At 32.9% G+C, this 18,122-nt stretch overlaps 1 protein-coding gene across 4 annotated transcripts; it reads right to left on the reverse strand.

Moving 5' to 3' along the window:
• Nucleotides 1-1,445: 1,445 nt before the first annotated feature.
• LOC126844008 (heart- and neural crest derivatives-expressed protein 2) lies at nt 1,446-7,931 on the reverse strand. 4 transcript variants are annotated; one of them, XM_050581861.1, is made up of 6 exons: nt 7,881-7,931; nt 7,579-7,797; nt 5,925-6,109; nt 4,424-4,676; nt 2,288-2,499; nt 1,446-1,970 (listed from the first exon to the last, which is right to left on the reverse strand). In XM_050581861.1, exons 2-6 carry the CDS (start codon nt 7,755-7,757, stop codon nt 1,867-1,869), a joined length of 933 nt encoding a protein of 310 aa, XP_050437818.1. In that variant the 5' UTR covers nt 7,758-7,797; nt 7,881-7,931; the 3' UTR covers nt 1,446-1,866. The 4 variants fall into 4 exon arrangements, with proteins under 4 accessions (XP_050437818.1, XP_050437831.1, XP_050437824.1 ...); XM_050581874.1 differs by having other exon boundaries at nt 2,288-2,496; nt 4,475-4,676; nt 7,579-7,921; XM_050581867.1 differs by having other exon boundaries at nt 2,288-2,496; nt 7,579-7,921.
• Nucleotides 7,932-18,122: the final 10,191 nt, after the last annotated feature.

The following is an 18,122-nucleotide window of genomic DNA, read 5'->3' on the forward strand; positions in this document are numbered from 1 at the left end:
ATAAAATATTATTATTATTAAAATGGCCTAACCCTTTTATTTAAAAACAGAAAGAGTAAATTCAACTAAATAAGATTTAAGACACTTTTTTTAAACTTATCACTGCTATTTTATTATTTATTTTTATGAATTGAAATTCGGGGAGGAAAGATTTTTTATTATCTTATTCAAAAAATATTTATCCTATCCTAATACACGATCTACCATTTCTTGAAAAGTTTATATTTGTTGACTTAATCTTTATTTCACGCGCATCCGCGGCATTATTTTGAGTATTAGGGTGGATAGGATCACGGTTTGTTGGTATTTCTAAAATAATTTGTTACCGCTGTTACCTTATCTCGCAATTAACTTAACAATGTAATGAAAATATTTTTCCGGTAGATTCTTGTTGACTGTTTATTCACTCACACATAGTGTGGCGTTCCTACGTACCTAATGTCATTGTTTTTAAATAATAATTACATAATGCAATTTATTATATGAATTCGCATTCGTATAATGACAGTATTAATTATATAATGAAAATGTATATTATATCAATATGTACGTCGCTTCGTCACTGTCATGTGAATTTAGCTTTTCCTTTGTCAAAATGCTAAGGCGGACCTACGTTCAGGGCGGATCCAGCAGACGTTTTCCAAGTCAGCTAGAAGACACTACCTCTACTCCAGCCAACTACAAAACTTTTTTTTTTCCTTTATTAATAAATACACAATCTGTTCCAACTTGGTACAATCAGAGTATAGGTTAAAATAATAGTATAACATGAAAAGAACATTATAAAAGAAGCCACCCATTGATGACACTTTTAATCTTCAAAACTTAAAATAAAAATTGTAAAAATTTGTATCCTTGAAAAATAATTTTAAAAGGGTTTGTTTAAATTTTGTTCAATAATAACAACTTTTTGGCAACATTGACCACTTCTGTATTGTTAATTATTTCAAAAGACAGCCCTGAAGACAAAATCCTTTCACCTCGGCTCGTAACAATAGTAATCCATACATTTACTACGGCCAAACATATTACTTTTTAAAAATATTCTTTTTTATACTTTTATAGTCAATAAATTTGCCCAATTTTAATGTATTTTCAAAAATAAAACCTCATTCCTTATGTGATAATAAGTTATGAACTTGAGATTTTTAAATGGTCAAGTATATAGTATTATTATTTACACATACTGGCATAATTCAAATACTTTTAATCCGATAAAAACCAATCAAATTTTATTTTTTTTTATTTTAACATTTTTACTGGTAAATATACATAATTTAATAAAAACTAATTTGAGTAATTGAAAAAACAAGTGCATAGAAATTAAATCTGTATTTTATATACAAATTTCATAGGAACACAATTTTGACTAGTAAATGTTGTGTTAAAAAGCCTACTCAAGTAAAAAAAAAAAAATATATATATAAATAATTATTAGAGGACTTGAAATGTAACATGTTCTGATGACCTAATAGGCCTATCATAACATATTTATATTTTTAACATTAAACAAATTTCAAAAAGAAAATGTATTAACATACACTATTCTAACGAAATTCCTATAAATCCTATTATAAGATAACGGTATAATTTGGTAATCGTTTACTCGGTATGAACTCATCAAAGAGCAACCGATACATCGTTGGAATCTTTGCTAAATGCTATCGGGTATAATAATATGTTATTCTGTTGGCCGTATTAATAATAATTATATGATTCATAGTTATTGCACTTTTACAGTCCCGTCTGCTATTATATCAATGTAAATCATAAACCATAGAACTACAGTGGAAAAACAATATTATAAAACGATGACAGAGTTGACCAATTAGTATCCGTTGATGGAAAACCGTTAACGATATGGTTTTAATTCCCTGTATCCGGTATAGAGTAAGAGGTCAGTACTCCTCGACGATTTGGATTGACTCCTAAATTTTCCCAATTAATCCAAGAAAGTCTAGCCGTTAAATCTGTAAAAAAAATAAAATAATATAATAGATAGTATACATCACTGTCGATACTAATGTACTGCGTGATACATATAGCGGTGCCACTACTGTCCATTCAAGTTTTGGATTGACCTCCATCCAAAATACCTATTTATCAGTCCACTTTTTTTTTGGCATGTTAGTCAAACCTTCCAACGGGAATTTACAACACAAAGGCATTAAAGCCCGTGGTAACTTTCGTAACCATTGGGTTCGCCTTACGGTTGTTCAAGTTAATGTAAAGTGTAGCCGGGCAAGTACTAGCTGTAATATTCTAAGACTGCTGTACATGTACTTACCGCTAGTGTTCCATTCGGCCCGTTCGGGTTGCCGTTCCCCGCTAAGACAGCGTTGGACGTACGTCAGAGGATCGCAGTCAGCCGACAATACTTCACGCAAAAGGGCTATGTAGGCGATGGCTAGCCGGAGAGTGTCGATTTTGCTCAGACGCTTCTCGTATGGAAACGTGGGGACGTGACCGCGGAGCTCGTCGAACGCCGAGTTGATGCTGCTAAACACCAACGATTCATTATAACACTTGATTTTAGCAAAAGAGATCAGCGAAATTCAAATATATTTTAATCTAATGAATACTTTAAACAACTAGAACACGTTGTATGGGAGCAAGTAAACTGGTTAAAGTGTAGGAACGAAAAAAAAACGTGAAAGGAAGTGCGGAAGAAACGTATGAATCATAAATATGTTTTATGGGACTCGTACACTCGTCTTAACCTCAATTGAAAGTTTCACAAGATTCACCTGATAACGATAAGTGATAAGAAATAAGGAAGTGTGTTTAAGATGAGTGAGAAGAAAGGATTACAATCGATAATAATGGTTGATGAGAAGGCAAGTCGGCCACGTTGATCAACGATGGTACAACATTTAAACTTACTGAAATTTAGTATGCAATTTTTAACCTCACAACCATAAAACACATTCATGTTCAAAAGCGTTTCTGTGATGACATCGTTGGGAGAAGATAAGGATGGGGAAGCAATGAGTAGTATATGAGAAAGGGACGGAAAGAGGAGTGGAAGGAAAAGTTTAAAGAATACGGGGAGAGAAAGAGAAGGGGACAGGATAGTGAAAAGTTTGTAAAGATGTAAGAGAAAATCAATAATACTCGGATAGGTAGATGACAAAAGAAACAAAATCAGCTGTTTACCCCTAGCCTAGTCTAGTAGTATACTTAAACTGAAGGGATGTTTGACTTACTATCAAGTTAAAAGTGTGACAAAAAAAGCTGCCTCTCTTATCTCTTACCCCCAAAACCCTCCCAAATTCACCGATCTGTTATACTTTCATTAAGTTATTTTCGTTTAAATAAAATATAAGATATTAATAACGATATATTTTTGTTGTAGTTCTTAGTTTAAGGAATAAAGCCAATGTATTTGGTACCCATATTAAATGTTGAACTATTTTATAGAAGTTGTTCTAATAATGTACGAATATTTATAAACATAATGCATATTGAATTTTAAGATTTATCTAAAAATTGTGTAAATTATATGACACACGGTAAATCGACTAAACAAGCGTTTCAATTTTTTTAACTAAAGAAATTAATTCGGATCAAATGTAACTCGATTTGATGTGAATTAAGATAATTTAGAAGTAAATTAATTTCAAGAAATAGACTAGAATTGATAACTTGTGTTAGAAATGGTTCATATGAATTAATAAGACCGAATTAACTGAAGATCAATTAACTACTGCATGCAAATATACTGAAACAAACGCCTTGAGTACCTATTAATTTATCAGTTTTAATCGTTCTTGAACAGCTGAACTACGATTATCATCATTCAAGGTCGTCGAAAAATAATTATTTAATTAGTTCCTCAAATAGAATAGTTTTCTCGGAGTTTAATTTTAGACATAAATATAAAATATGTTAATGCGCATTAACACAATACTGGGAAATCTTACAGAATTACATAATTTTTTATTAAAAAATTCAATACAGGCATTGAAAACATTACTAAACTAAAATTTACATTATTTACAATAGTTTCAACAAAATAATGTGTTAATGTAAAAATTAAATTGAAAGTAAACTGCCAACAGCTGGTATCTAAATAATATTTGTAATACATTATTTAAAATGATACCACGCCTATTGGTAACAACGGTAGTCGGTCACAAATTATTAGGAAAGACAGACTATCAACCATAATTGTATCCAGTATTCACCCTTGTAAAAAAAAAATCCAACCGTCTACATAGATTCGCATTAAAAGCGTTTTCTCTACAGTTATTTGATCACTTTCAGGTATAATAATTCTCCTTCTCGACCCCAATGATTCCAACCATATCCGGTCCTTCCCTGTCACCCACATTGCTGGCATTTCATTTTTTTTTTTTTTAATTAAAATATAAAAGCAGACGGATTTTGTCTGGACTGCGCGCTCGCCACGTGAGGGCCTTACATTTTGACCGGCGTGGGCCTATCCGCAGCTCGAGTTGGCGCCAGGTCTGACCTCAACATGCGTCTACGTTCCCGTATGTTGGCTGCCTGTCTCTGCACCCTATAACCACTACCACTACTGCCTCCTCCGTGAGCTTCCACGGCGTGATGATGATGACCGTGGCCGTGACCACTGCCGTTTCCGACATAAAAGCCGCTGTCGATCATATTGTGTCGAACCATGGATCCAGTCGACAGCAACGACGAGGATTCACCTAAAAAATAGTATTATATATTTAAAAAGTTAATCCATGAACATTAAAAAAACACTTAAAAAGATGGAAGAAAAAAATGAAACCCAGTACAATGACATCAAATATGCATAGTGATTAGTGGGAATCAGACGTATTGTTAAGGTCACAGGTATACAGAAATTACTAAAACAGAAAGTGATAAAACCACTTTCGAATAAACGGAAAAAATATTATATATCGATAAAAATAATCACAAACGCAGTATTATGCTTAAAATGTTAATTTGTGTTTACGATTCGGGTTGATAATCTGTCCATAACATTTTGCTGCCGTTGTTACTAATAAATCTTAATCAAAATTATAATGAAAATATGCTTCGGATACCTGTGGATTTATTCACCTAAAAATTGACTACGGTCAGAGTGTAATTTTCCTCTTTGATTTAGTTTTTTTCTCTGTAAAATAAAGTTTTAGTACGGATTTTTAAGAAAATTATATATGTTATAGTCCCATGCTAGATCTATCTTCAGCCAATTTTCAAGCCCTAAGTCTAAAATTTTGCTGAAAAAAAGAAAAGTTTTTTACCTTTCCTAGAGGAAGGGTTTATGAATTTTTTTTGGTTTATCAACGTTTAATTTAAAAATCAATAGAGTTCTAAAATATATTAAGAAAGCTAAATATTTGCTAATTGAATAATATTGTAAAATTAAAATTAAACAAAAATGTCTTCAGAAACAAAAACTCCAAAATTAAAATTATTGTAAGAAAAAATAACTGTCCTATCCTTAATTCTACCTGTAGATGTAGATTAGATTAGTTTGTAGCTCTTAAATCTATAACTTTCTACCTCTCCGGGATGGTGGGGTTATTGAAATTTGGTTCTGAGGCAATTTGCGCATGCATAATGTAGTGAACTAATCTAATTGGTTAAGGAGTTTACTTTTAAACTTTAGCCCACTAAAGTATCAATCACATACGATTTTAGACTTTCGCATCGAAGCTAAAGTGACAGTAGGTGCCATATCCAAGATAACTTGTCAGAAGTTATAAGCTAAAGCTAAAAAATTTAAAACGCTTTCTAAAACCCTTGCCCCTTACCTGTCTTTCTAAAAAATAAAACAGTTGGCAATCGAGTAACCAAACCATTAACCCACTGTTGTATTTATTTATTTAGTTTCAATTTAAATGTAAGAAAAAATCATTGCAAAGCAAATAATTAAAAAATTTAAAGCATTTATATGATTAAAGTAGTTTTACTGTAGGTTTTACCTTGTCGTATTGAAGATCCTATGAAGCACGACGAATGCGGGGAAGCTGAATGATGAACAGGCCGGTAAGTACAACTAGGAATTGGCAAATCTTCGGCGTCGCTACAGCTGTCGTCTTCTTGCTGTTGCTGTGTTTGACACGTATCGCTGGCCAACAAGAAATCTTGTGAAAATGTTGACGTTTTACTAAAAACAGTATAAATTAACTCATTGATACAAAGCCAACACAATCGTTCGGATTAAGTCATTGTGGGGATGTACCACATAAAATCGGGGATATCACGGATTTTCAGGAATTATTATAGCTGAAAGTGATAAAATCACTCCCTAATAACCGCTTGAGTTTAATTTTAGAATTTTTAGAAAATTGTATGTATTATAGATTCGCTTTTGATCTACCTTCAGTCTAGTTTGCAGACATTAAGTTCTGAACATAAAAGATCAAAATGCAGGAAAAGTATAGTTTTCATATTTTCCTTGGATTTAAAAAATAACATAAAAGTTTGATTATAGATTTTTGATAAAATTGTATACATTAATATATACATTATAAAAATATATTGTTAAACAAATAATAATATGAATTTTGGCTTGGTAACGTTTTTAATCTGGATTGAATAAATTAATTATATTATGTAATTTTGTTCTATGGCCTTGCGTTGATATAAGTAAGTTTTGAAACCAAAACTCAAAAAAATGTTTCAATACATTTCTTGAAATTAATTAAATTTCATTCCAAAATGACCTCGGTTCACGTTGAATTAAGTTATGTTTGAACCGAATTAATTCATTTCTTTAGTTAAAATAATTTAAACACTTGTTTAAACGATTTTTTGTAATATTGGGGTTTACCCAATTCGAAAAAAGTCATTCTTGTTGATATTCGGACTAAGATTAAACAATAAACTCCAGAGTAAAATAAAAAATCTAAGTAATTCTGTCATAACGCCCAATATTTTGTTTTTGATGTAACTAGTTTGTAACGTTTATCGACTGTACTTTAAATAATATTCCACACAAATGTTGAACTAATTAAGTTATTTAAAGAAAAAGATATGGCGCGACATAATTTTAAGTTGAGCAATATGTAAATTTTTTGCATGTTTTTTCAGAATCTAGACACAATAAAATGATTTTGTAAAAACAGCATTGTGAAAACAATCCCTTCTCAGCTTCGCATCGAAGTTAAAATCATTTATTATGTTTATATTACTAGATATCTATTAATTAGTCTGTGAAGAACACTCGAGATCTTTTATCATATCTGCGTGAGCAATGACAAGTTAAACTGACACTAATATATTAAAGGCTTTTTGGGGAACTTATTTCAGTCATATACACGAAATCAAAAACAGTCTATTTCAATGTATTATACAAACCATTATCTTTTGTAATACAGTTAATTATAGATATCGTTCGTTTTAAGATGATGTTCGCTGGAATACAATTAGAAGATAGTTCGGAGATTAAAAATGTAAATGTTTTTTTATAGAGGAACACAATTCTTAGATTTTAATTAAAATGCGAATTTGACTAAAAAACCAACAAACTCCCTATTGAGATTTTTTATTTTTTTGAAAACATTACCAAGTGATTTTGGGAACTCGAATTTGAATTAATATTATTTAAAAAAAATTTTATATAATAATACTTACTTGTAACAAAGCGATGACGACGAAGATGACGAATCGGCTTTGGTCGTGATTACATGGGCGCCACTTCTGAGCAAGTCCGGTGATTGCTGCTGATGCTGTTGGTGATGATGGTGATGGTGGTGATGGTGAAAACCGTAAATATTGTGCATGTCTGGTGACGAAGCCATGGAATTGTTCATAGTAGAGTAATGCTATTATAACGGACTGAACGTTGCACACCTGTGCATATAATATTAATTTCCGATTGTTCCAAAATTATTATAGTATAGTATAGATTATTATTATATTTTAAAAAAGAGTACCTATAAGGGTAACAGTCCAGAGTTGTCGTTCAACAGGAAGTGCTGATTCGACTGTTGGACATCGTTCGGCGCCGATCCGTTTCATCCCTTTCCAAAGGAGTCGAATCCTGTGGGCGGAGTCAATAAGGGTTGGGCGGCCAGTAAAATGGCCGACAACCCCCTCACCGCTGCACGTGAGAGCACAACCCCTATTTGCACGCAAGAAGTGTTCCTTACTGCATATAACGTGTGTTTTTATATTTTGCAGGTAAAATTCAACTTAGTTTAATCTTTTTTATTAGCTTAGAAGCGTAGCCGAGAATGTATTGTTGTTGCGATGATGTGTTGGCCTTTACTACCATTTTTGTGCCTAGATATCTTCTTAACCGCTGAACCGATTCCTTCATGTAGCAACTGAGTACATTTGAAATCGTACTCTGTTTGGCTCAAAATACAAAAAGTTCACCCATTCCCTTTCAAAATCGAGAAAAACATTTTAAAAAAAATTACAGATTTTTTAACTTAAAATAATTATAACTTTTTAAAAGTGGTTAAATAGTGTAAAATCGTATAAAATATTCGCTGATAAATTAAAAAACCTTTTCTCCCAGAAGAGGTAGAAATTTCTTCTTTGCTTCGGTTAGGTTAGGTCAGGTTTGGTTTTTTATTTCGTTTTAGTACTTTATGTCTACTAAGTAGACTGAAGGTAAATCTAGAGCGGGGCTAAAACACATACAATTTCCTAAATGATTAGTATTGTTTTTTTTTATTAAGGCAAAACCCAAAAAAAAGAGAAAATTTGGCCATAAACGTAAGTTAATTTCTTAGTTTCCATGTGATGGTAATTCAACGGGCTACACATACATGCAAAATTATTTTATTATATTGTTAATTACTATATAATATGGAAAACAGCGGCAACACATTATTATAAACGGGCCATCAATCCTAATCATATCGATTCTTTACTAAAAATACAATTTTAAGCACATTATTGTCATTATTATGCTTTAATCGATATTTTGTTATTTAAAACATATTATGCCAGCACAGTTATAATTAGTGCCTTAGATTTCTGTTGAATGTAGTTGCGATGATCCAAAAATAATTTTCAAAACTTTTAGTGCAAACGAAAATGGCAAAGTTTAATATTTATACTAATATTTTAAAATTATTAAATTTATTTTTAAGCTCTCATAGAAAGAACAATTTTTTTCAAAAAGGAAAAGAGTAAACTTTTTACATTTTTGACCCAATAAAGTGATTTTGGGAACTCGAATTTGAATTAACTAAGGTTTACATACGATTTCTGATCTACATACTTTCTATACGAAGGAATCGGTTAAGTGGGTTAGAAGATATCGTTGGTCCACACACACAAAACAAAATAATAAAAGCATATCCTTGTAAAAATAATGCCTGCTTAACTACTCATCGAAGTTAAAATGATTTATTTTTTAAAAAAGGTAATCATGATTTTTTCGACTGTTATGACGTTCCCTCCAAAATATCATTCTTTTTCAGCTCATTAAATTAATCTTAATTATTATTGTACCAAAACACTTACACAATAGTTTTAACGTGGACTTGAGATTTCTCAAAAAATTCCGAACTCCTTGTACTATAAACAATCACCAACATGTTTGCTCAAAAATTGGGATTTAGCCATTTAACAATTTCAACATTTATTTTTCTATTAAAATTTGTATGGATATATTTTGTTTGTAGCGTGTGCTTGCTAAACTCCGTTAATAGCCATAAAGTGATAATATGGAAAAACTGAAGGGGAGTATACCGATAACCCGAAAGAGCGGAGGAGATCATTTACGAGCTGGTGTGCTTTTGACATAAACTGTTTAACCGTATAAAATAAACTACCCCTGGCTCGGTGGATACTACGCAAGTCGCTCTGGGTATAGGGCGGCGGAAAGCCGAGGTCTCTCCTGCTGGCGAACCGACCTGTCAAGTGCACGCAGACCAATAGGATGCTGCTCGGTTTTGATCAATAACCGAAAGTCCCAGAATCCATTACCGTGGTTTAAACAATAATAATTTACTTTCCGAACTTCAATAACTCTTCTAAAATGACCATGGGAAATAGTTTTTGAGTTTGAAGTGTTTTTGTCATTTTTTACTTAAGATTCGACTAGTTATGTTTATCTGATTCCAGGTTAGAGATTACTTTTTTAATTTTTAAATATTAGTTTCGGTGTGCAGCTGAAAAGTTACTGTCTTTACAATTATGTGTTTTCTTTTGTGTGTGTGTGTGTCTGGACTCGAGATATTATATTCTAACCGCTAAACTAATCCCTCCAAGCAGCAAATCTTCACTAAAAGATAGTTTATTGAACCGACATTTTTAAAAAAGTCCAATGCTTCTCCTTTAAAATCGAGGAAATTAACATATTTTTCATTTTTACAAATAAATCTGTAGTCAACCTTTTTTTTTTATCCAGGAAAATCTCCCAAAAAAATAAGACGATTGCATTTTGACCGTAGTATATTTCTAGGTTTATTTAGGTTAACGGTTTTACCGAGTAATAGGAAACACAGATGACCGATTCGAAAGGTATCTCTAATACCGAAAATAAAATGTTGAGGAAATAAATGCCTCTACAATGATTTTCACTGATGTTTTATGTTTCGCATCGATGCTTCTTTTTAGAGTGATTTCATCATGTTTAGTTAGGTATAATAGTTTCTACAGTCTTGTGTCTAGCCCAACTTTATTATGCTCCGGCTTCATTGTGGGGGGTTGGTTTCTTTAGATAGAAATTATATCAAAATTTGGCTTTCTCTTAAATTAATGCGTTCTCTTTTTGAATTTTAAAACTACTCTTTGATAAACCATAGCGTTCCGAATTTCAAAGTTAAAAAATGCGTTAATGTTCACAATGTTTTTTTTTCGATTTTGACGAGGAAATGGTTTAAACTTTGGCCTTATCAAAATGTATCTTTGACGATACCTCCAAACGTTTTGCACGTCAAATGGAAATTTAAATCAACGTATATAACCTCAATACCTTCTTAGCTCCGCATTAAAGCTTTAAAAAACTAACAACGCCAATTGAATTCCCAATTTTTTGTTTAAAAATTGCAAACAGCCGATGGTAATGGGCTGATATTCAGATTAGGACTACTATGAATACCGTTATCATTGCAGACCTGTGTCAATATAAAAGTACAGGGTTTAGCCTATTCTGTGAAATTCTGAATAGAATATTGAGCAACTATGAATTCGATTATTTTTTTTTACTTTAAAATCAAATCTAACAATCGTTACTCGTCCTCGTTATGTGGACGGTCCATGAATCCGTCTATTGTTCCCATCGATGGTCTTGGACAAGCCGCAATAATTAAATTACAAACGTCAAACTGCAAGCACCCTCCCCGTCCCCGGTCTTTTGGCAGTGTTTGCCGTTCTCACGTCGGCACCTCGGGTCTTCAGGTAGGTCGTTACTTACGGTCGGTCGAAGAAAACCCACTAGACATCACAACGGGAAGTGTAAATATTTGTTCGGGGGGTCCGGCGATGGGGTATTTTTATTTTTTTTTATCATTCAATTACCCGGCGATGAGTCCTGTGGGAACTCGGCGGTGCGGTTAATGGGCCGACACTAATTCCCCGGCCGTATCAATTGTCCTCGGCGGTCTTGTTCTAATTCGAAGCGTGCGCTCATCCGCGTATTATATACATAATAATATAACAACCCTCTACAAACACACACATACACACACAATGGTAAACACGAATAATCGGTGGCCGCCGCCGCCGCCGGTGTGGAGGGCAATCAGATTTTTGGCGATACAATATATTATATTGTGTGTGCACATACGTATGCACGGTTGCTGCCGGGGCCGCGACCGCAGCCCATTGTCGGGGGGTGCAAATGGAAAACCGCCAAGACCCTGTGCGGTGGTGGCTGATGTGTATAATATTGTGTGTACACAACCGGCTATAGGACACGGTCGGGAGAATAAAAACGGCACGCGCCCAAGTCGTCAGAGTCGTTATTGTGCACGGCAGACCTAGGATAAGGACGATTCATCTTCGAGTGCCGGTCGACACACACACACACACAAAACACATGATTTGTCACGTTGTTAAGTACATATGTTTCACGCGTGCGACTCAAAGCACACAAAAATCAGCAGCTCGAGTACTCGACAAACGACCAACCGATAGGAAAACAAAACTGTTTTCAAATAATAGTACGTTATTTCGAGTAATCCTCCGGAGTGTCACTGCAAAGTGATCAGGGTGATAGATTACTTGTTAAAAATATTATTTTTCATACTTAAACGCTGTTACGACAGAAACACTACGTTAGAAAAAGTTTCTACCCCTTCTGGAAAAAGGTTTATGATATTATAGCTTTGATGATGCGAAGCTGAGAAAGTATTGATATTACAATGATTTGTGTTTTTTTTGTGCCTGTTATCAACAAACCACGCATCTATAAAACCGAAATTCTATGCCATTGGTATTTTAGTGGGTCAAAAGTTGAAAAAAATAACTTCCCCAAAACTGAAAAAAACCGAAACAAAATTTGCCAGTTTTTTAGTTTTCAACTTATACTTGCAATAACTTAGTGATAGGTAGCTCCATTAGGTGCCCCTCTACTTCATGATATATTATTCTCTTTCTACTGTTCCCTAATTTACTGTTGTGCAGATTTGTATAAATATAGATATTCAATATAATAAAGAAAAAAAACAGCAAAAAACGGTGGAATCGAGTTTAAATTTTTACATCGGATAGAATATTTCTTAGGCGTGTCCCTATCCACAAATATCCTCTAATCCAAATTTCGATAACCCTCACCCGAGGCAGGGGGAGGTGTAAGGGCAGAAACAATTATACCACAGATAGATCTGGAATGTACTATAGAATTTTCGCAAAAATCTGTTGTCAATTTTTTTTTTACCCGTTTTTTGTGCATCCATACATGCATTTGTGCATCTTGGTAAGTATAAAAATGTATAGAACAATTCATTTTTAAAATTAGCAATTATTAATAAATTTTTGATTGAGAATAACATTGGTGTTTGTCTTTTGTTGATTATTAGTAAACAAATCTAATTTCTGCCAAATGTTTGAAAAAAAATTGAAGCACTGCTCGGCGTGCTAACGGTGAGAAAAATATATGTTAATAACAATCGGTGTGCGACCGACTGGTCGTTTCCGTGTTAACGCTTTTGTCGTCGATACGTCGTCGGCTAATCGACAACGACAGTTCCGGCATTGTTGTGCCGGCAAGTAATTAATTCAAATCTCCGGCCGAACCGCACTGGAGGTGTCGGCGATATGCAAATTTGCCGGCTTGTTCTGCGTGTGTATGACGAGTGTTTTTTCGAGCTTGTGTACGTCACAAGAGTGCACCCTGTTAGCGCCGACCGTGGATTAACAAATTGTCCGGTCCGGCGAGCACAACACGGTGCACGTGCCGCGTCCCCTCCGGCCTGTGCGCACGTTCCCGCGGCTGCGTAGCACACCGTCGCCGTCTACCCTGTGGATGGCTCATGGCAGCCTGGTTTTTTTTGGGGGGGGGGGGGGGTGAGGGAGGGTTCGCGGTACGCACAACAATTGTGCAGTGTTGGTCGTCGGTAATAGGCTAATAAATAAATATGAAAATCGTTTCTTTTCAAAATTGTTTTTTGTTTTGTTCCGGTTCCGCCGGAAGCGGATTCCGTTCGTATGATTGACATCGTGTAAGTCGGCGGTGCACGCAGCATACGACCCGCGAATCGTGTGACCCGAATTTGCGGTATTTAAAATATACTCAACCCGGCTCGTTTAGACACAAGATCCGTATCTCGTTTACAGCCCCAACCCCAGTCCGGCCGATCTCTAATCTCTATTAACTCGCCCGGTACGATTGTGAAATTAAGTCTCCGCGTCATAACATGATATTATATAATAGTCACACAGTTGATTTTAAAATATACATAGATAAGCGGTGTTATACACACAAGAACGGCCATCGATTTTATCATAGTATACCATGACCGTCAGGCCGTCAACTGCGACCAAGGTACCTCTGTTGACGGCGGGAATCCAACATAAAATTGGTTACCGTTCTTGTGAATTTCTTGAAGTTACAAACTTCAACTTCAATTCCAAGCGGACAACGTTTTCAACTTTACATAAATTGTGATTATAAATGCAATTTAAAATAATAACACATTACGATTGATTGTTGTCTTGAATCCAGAATAGTTGAAGCGCTAGTAGTTAATCGAAAATAAACGTATCTTATACTGATTTTGATGTATATTAGTTTGTAAGATTTTATAATGCGTTGAGCGTTTTCGTTTTGTACAAAATATTACGTTGTCGGATTTACTTAACAAAGTTGTATTATATTACTATTTGGACGTCCAAATCGAAAATCGTCCACTGTCGATAAAGCGTGTGATTGAAAATCAAAATAAAAAAATAAAAACTCGGTAATAATTACAAACAATTGGCTTGGCCGCGGGCAAAAGGGGTGTGTGTGGACGTTTGACTACGAGCACGCCGCTAAAAAATAAAAAAAGGGGGAAGCCCTCGTGTGTTGTTCTCGCGGCCAAATCTTTATTTACCCTTGAGGGATTTGTTGTTATTGTAGTTTATTATTTGATATAATATAGTGTGTGTAATTATATATTTTTGTCTCCACTCCCGGCACAGTTCACTGCTGCCACGCTTCCCTGTTATTACCGTGTCCAAATTGGCCGTGTCCGTCACGATGAAAACACTACGGTGAAAATTGTGCGCAACGAGGGGCTGACACAATGGAAAGATCTTACACGGTCTTATCCGCGGTTTTTCTCCGCCCACACACACGTACACACAACCCGTTCCGGCAGTTAAGTTCTCACGGTCATTTCTCGACGTACTTCCGACAAACAAAAAATTATTCTGTCGAATCAACCCGGATAAACTTGTTGATGCCATTGATGCATTAACCGATCTAAAAACATAAATCGTTATATCGGGGTTAAACACAAAAAATGTCAACGTTTGAACTTGATCGGATAATATTTACAGGTGACTAGAGGCTATTTTGTTTTATCTATTGATATTTTATTTTTTTACCATACATTAAAGATCTTAAGATTTTTCGGGTAAACAAAAAAATGTTGAGTATGTCTAGTTTGCATGGGTGTCCTATGTATGCGATAATCGGATTAGTGGGTTCCATTTAAAATCAAACATGCACCCGATTTCGATCACGTTCTTTTTTGGAAATTAAAATTATAGTTTCAACGGTCCATACTCCATAGTATGGACAATTCAGCAAAAATATGCTTAAAATTGTGTTTTAGTATTAGGGTGAATACGCCTAGGGTTGATTATTCTTAATTATGATACATGTGCGACAACGGCAACAATATACTATTATAGACGGACAGTCTACAACTGTATAGGCCGTTGTCACGCATGTAGCATAATTAATAATATAATGAGAATATTATACTGTTAATATGACAGTCCGCTGTTATTTTCATATCAATATTTCTAGTGTTATGATAACTATTTATAATAATAATAATTAATAATGTTATACAAAATATAAGGTAATTATTTGATATATTATACACAATATATTTTCTGATATTAAGGTATAGGTATTTGTTGTTTAAAAAGTTCATAAAACTTGTTTTGTACGAATATTTCGTTTCCATTTCTTATACGAGTAGCTATAAACTAAACAACTTTAAGTATATTAAATAAATACAATATTATTAATTTTTGTAAAATAGGCCTAAGGCCTATATAGTATGGTCTTAAATATTAATAATCAAGACTTTGATTGAAATTTTCCATTTTTATTTTTATACTTTTTTGAAAACAACAAAAGTTTTTTTTTTCATTTTACCAAAAGTTTCAATGCCGGAGCAGCGATGCTAAAGGTTTTTCAATAATGTGGGCTTTGTTTTGTGTCTGTAATCTGTACACACTGTAACTTTTTTAATACTGGGCCAATTCTATCGAGTGGCAAGTCTATAAATTACAAATTTCATTTAGTTAGTATTTTGTAAAAGTTAAAAGTTAAAAAAGATCACTACTTCACAGTTAAAATTAGAAAAAACAAAAAAAAAACATTTTAGTTTTGAGTTTTAAATTTTCAACTTTTACTGGCTATTACTTTGAGAAAAATTATCGAATCGAGTTGAAATTTATTAGGAATATTTATTTGGTATGCCCGCACACGTCAGTTGTATCTAATTTAAATTATACCTATTTCCCATCACCCTAAGGTTCTTTTGTTTTTGTGTGTTTTAGCCGTAATTTTAGGACCTTTTAGTTGGAAATTTGTCTGGAGTTAAAACGCTTAGGTATACATAACATATTAAAATCTGTTCTACGATTTTTTTTTAATCGCCGGGAAAACTGTGTTTTTTGCAGATTTTGAATATTTCTACATAAACACGTCAAATCTTAAAAAAATATTATCAAATCATGACAACCTTTTTGTGGACATTTCTTTAGAGTGATCTTATTAAGTTTTTAGAACTTAAGTACCAGTTTTAGCTTTTAATTTAATTTAATTTTTGGCTTCGATTCGAATCAGTAGTTAGTATTTTCAAACCAGTAAAGTCCAAACCAAGCATAGTATGGACCAGCACAGTAAAAAATTATTAAAGTGAGGTGCAGTGTTTGAAAGCATTAAAGCGTTTATTTGAAAGTAGTTTTATCACTTTTATTAATAATAATTCCTGTAGACCTGAGACCTCTCCGTCCCCACTATACTTTGATCTGGCTTACTCGGATAAAGTCACTTTAATAACTCATCATTTGAGCTTCAAGTATAATAGTAGTACATGATTACATATAGTTAAATTCAAAGCTGAGGAAACTAATAGAAAATCAATTGGGAGAAATATTTTTAGGAGAAGATGGGGTCTCCAACCTATGGTCACATTTAGTATTTTTTTCCTTCATTCATAAGCAACTCAATTTATTTTAAAATTCAATAATATTTGCTACCTTAAGACAAAGTTAGGTAACTGATCAAAATCCTACATAGTAATATTGTATTTAATCACAAAAAAAATATATTAATTATATAATTAAAAATCGATTAAATCTAATGTTTTATAGCTGCTTTAGACATTTTTCAATGAAGATTGTAAAAAGTTTTCAGTTAAAAAAAAAGCTCATAATCACGAAAAAGTGCTAGGTATAACAAACAGTCTTATCTTGTGATACGACATAATTTTAATTAATGGATTTATACCTGAAAATATTCTATTTAGGGCCATCTTGCTTGGACATAGTTTTATTTTAATTAAATTATTATTAATACTAAAGTATTATGCACAATTCAAAAACAAAAATTTACTTTTGGTGTTTATTTTTTTTATTTGAAAAGTATTTTCTGTACACGAACCGAAAAATCATAGTAAAAAAAAATTATGACCTAATTAGTTACAATATGATATTACTATATAATACGAAAAATATTTTATTAATATCAAATTAATAGTTTTCACATTTTAGCTACTTCATAAAATCTGTATAAATGTTTTTACTGAAATTATAATACAAATTCAATTTTTTTACATATATATTCTATTGTTGTCTAAACAATACTATTATAAAATTAATAAAAATGTATTAAGACATTCAATTATTTTATATCAAATGTATGAATATATTTCTTTATAATAATGACAATACGTTTAACTCATGTGTCGTTACTCGTTTCGTTATCCCAGGATTTTCTAGTATTGCACACATGCTGCCACATAAACCCACAGTAGCTGTTTTCGATAAAATTTTTGTCAAATGGAATCAATAAAATAATGAATTTAAGTTGGTGATAAGCAAAAAATATATGACCCTCCAAATAAAATGAAAGAGAAAATATATTATGTTGCTGACATGTTCAAGTTAACACGTGGCCGGCACGCGCATAGCCTGCTTTTAATTATTTATTTATGTAATATGTGATAGTCTATAGGGATGATGAAATGGATGAAGGCCAACCAAAAAACATAACAAATATCAATATTTTAATTTAGTTCTTCATTTAAATAAATCCTTTTGACAAAATGTTTATAAAATATATTTTAGTAGTACCTGTGCTATGTAATATATGCATAGAAACACTTAACCCATTATTTTAACATATAATTATTTTCACGTTGGCATCACAGTAACAAATGATATAATTCTAATTAATAACATTTCTAAATGTCATATCGTCATAGTAAACGATTACTTTCTCTAAACAATTATAATTAACACAAAAATTTACTCTTACAATATTT

The sequence above is a fragment of the Adelges cooleyi genome, unplaced genomic scaffold, assembly GCF_023614345.1.
Source record: "Adelges cooleyi isolate 19-005CV unplaced genomic scaffold, UGA_ACOO_1.1 ACOO_flye_CR_arks_rails_tigmint_CR_PRNA_108, whole genome shotgun sequence".
Taxonomy (NCBI): domain Eukaryota; kingdom Metazoa; phylum Arthropoda; class Insecta; order Hemiptera; family Adelgidae; genus Adelges; species Adelges cooleyi.

Excerpts from the sequence above, each read along its gene's own strand:
- LOC126844008 (XM_050581861.1), bottom strand. The coding sequence starts at position 7,757 with ATGAACAATTCCATGGCTTCGTCACCAGACATGCACAATATTTACGGT. Across the intron at positions 4,677-5,924 it reads AGGATCTTCAATACGACAAG|GTGAATCCTCGTCGTTGCTG; the intron begins GTAAAACCTACA and ends ACTATTTTTTAG. Across the intron at positions 1,971-2,287 it reads GGCCGAATGGAACACTAGCG|ATTTAACGGCTAGACTTTCT; the intron begins GTAAGTACATGT and ends TTTTTTTTACAG.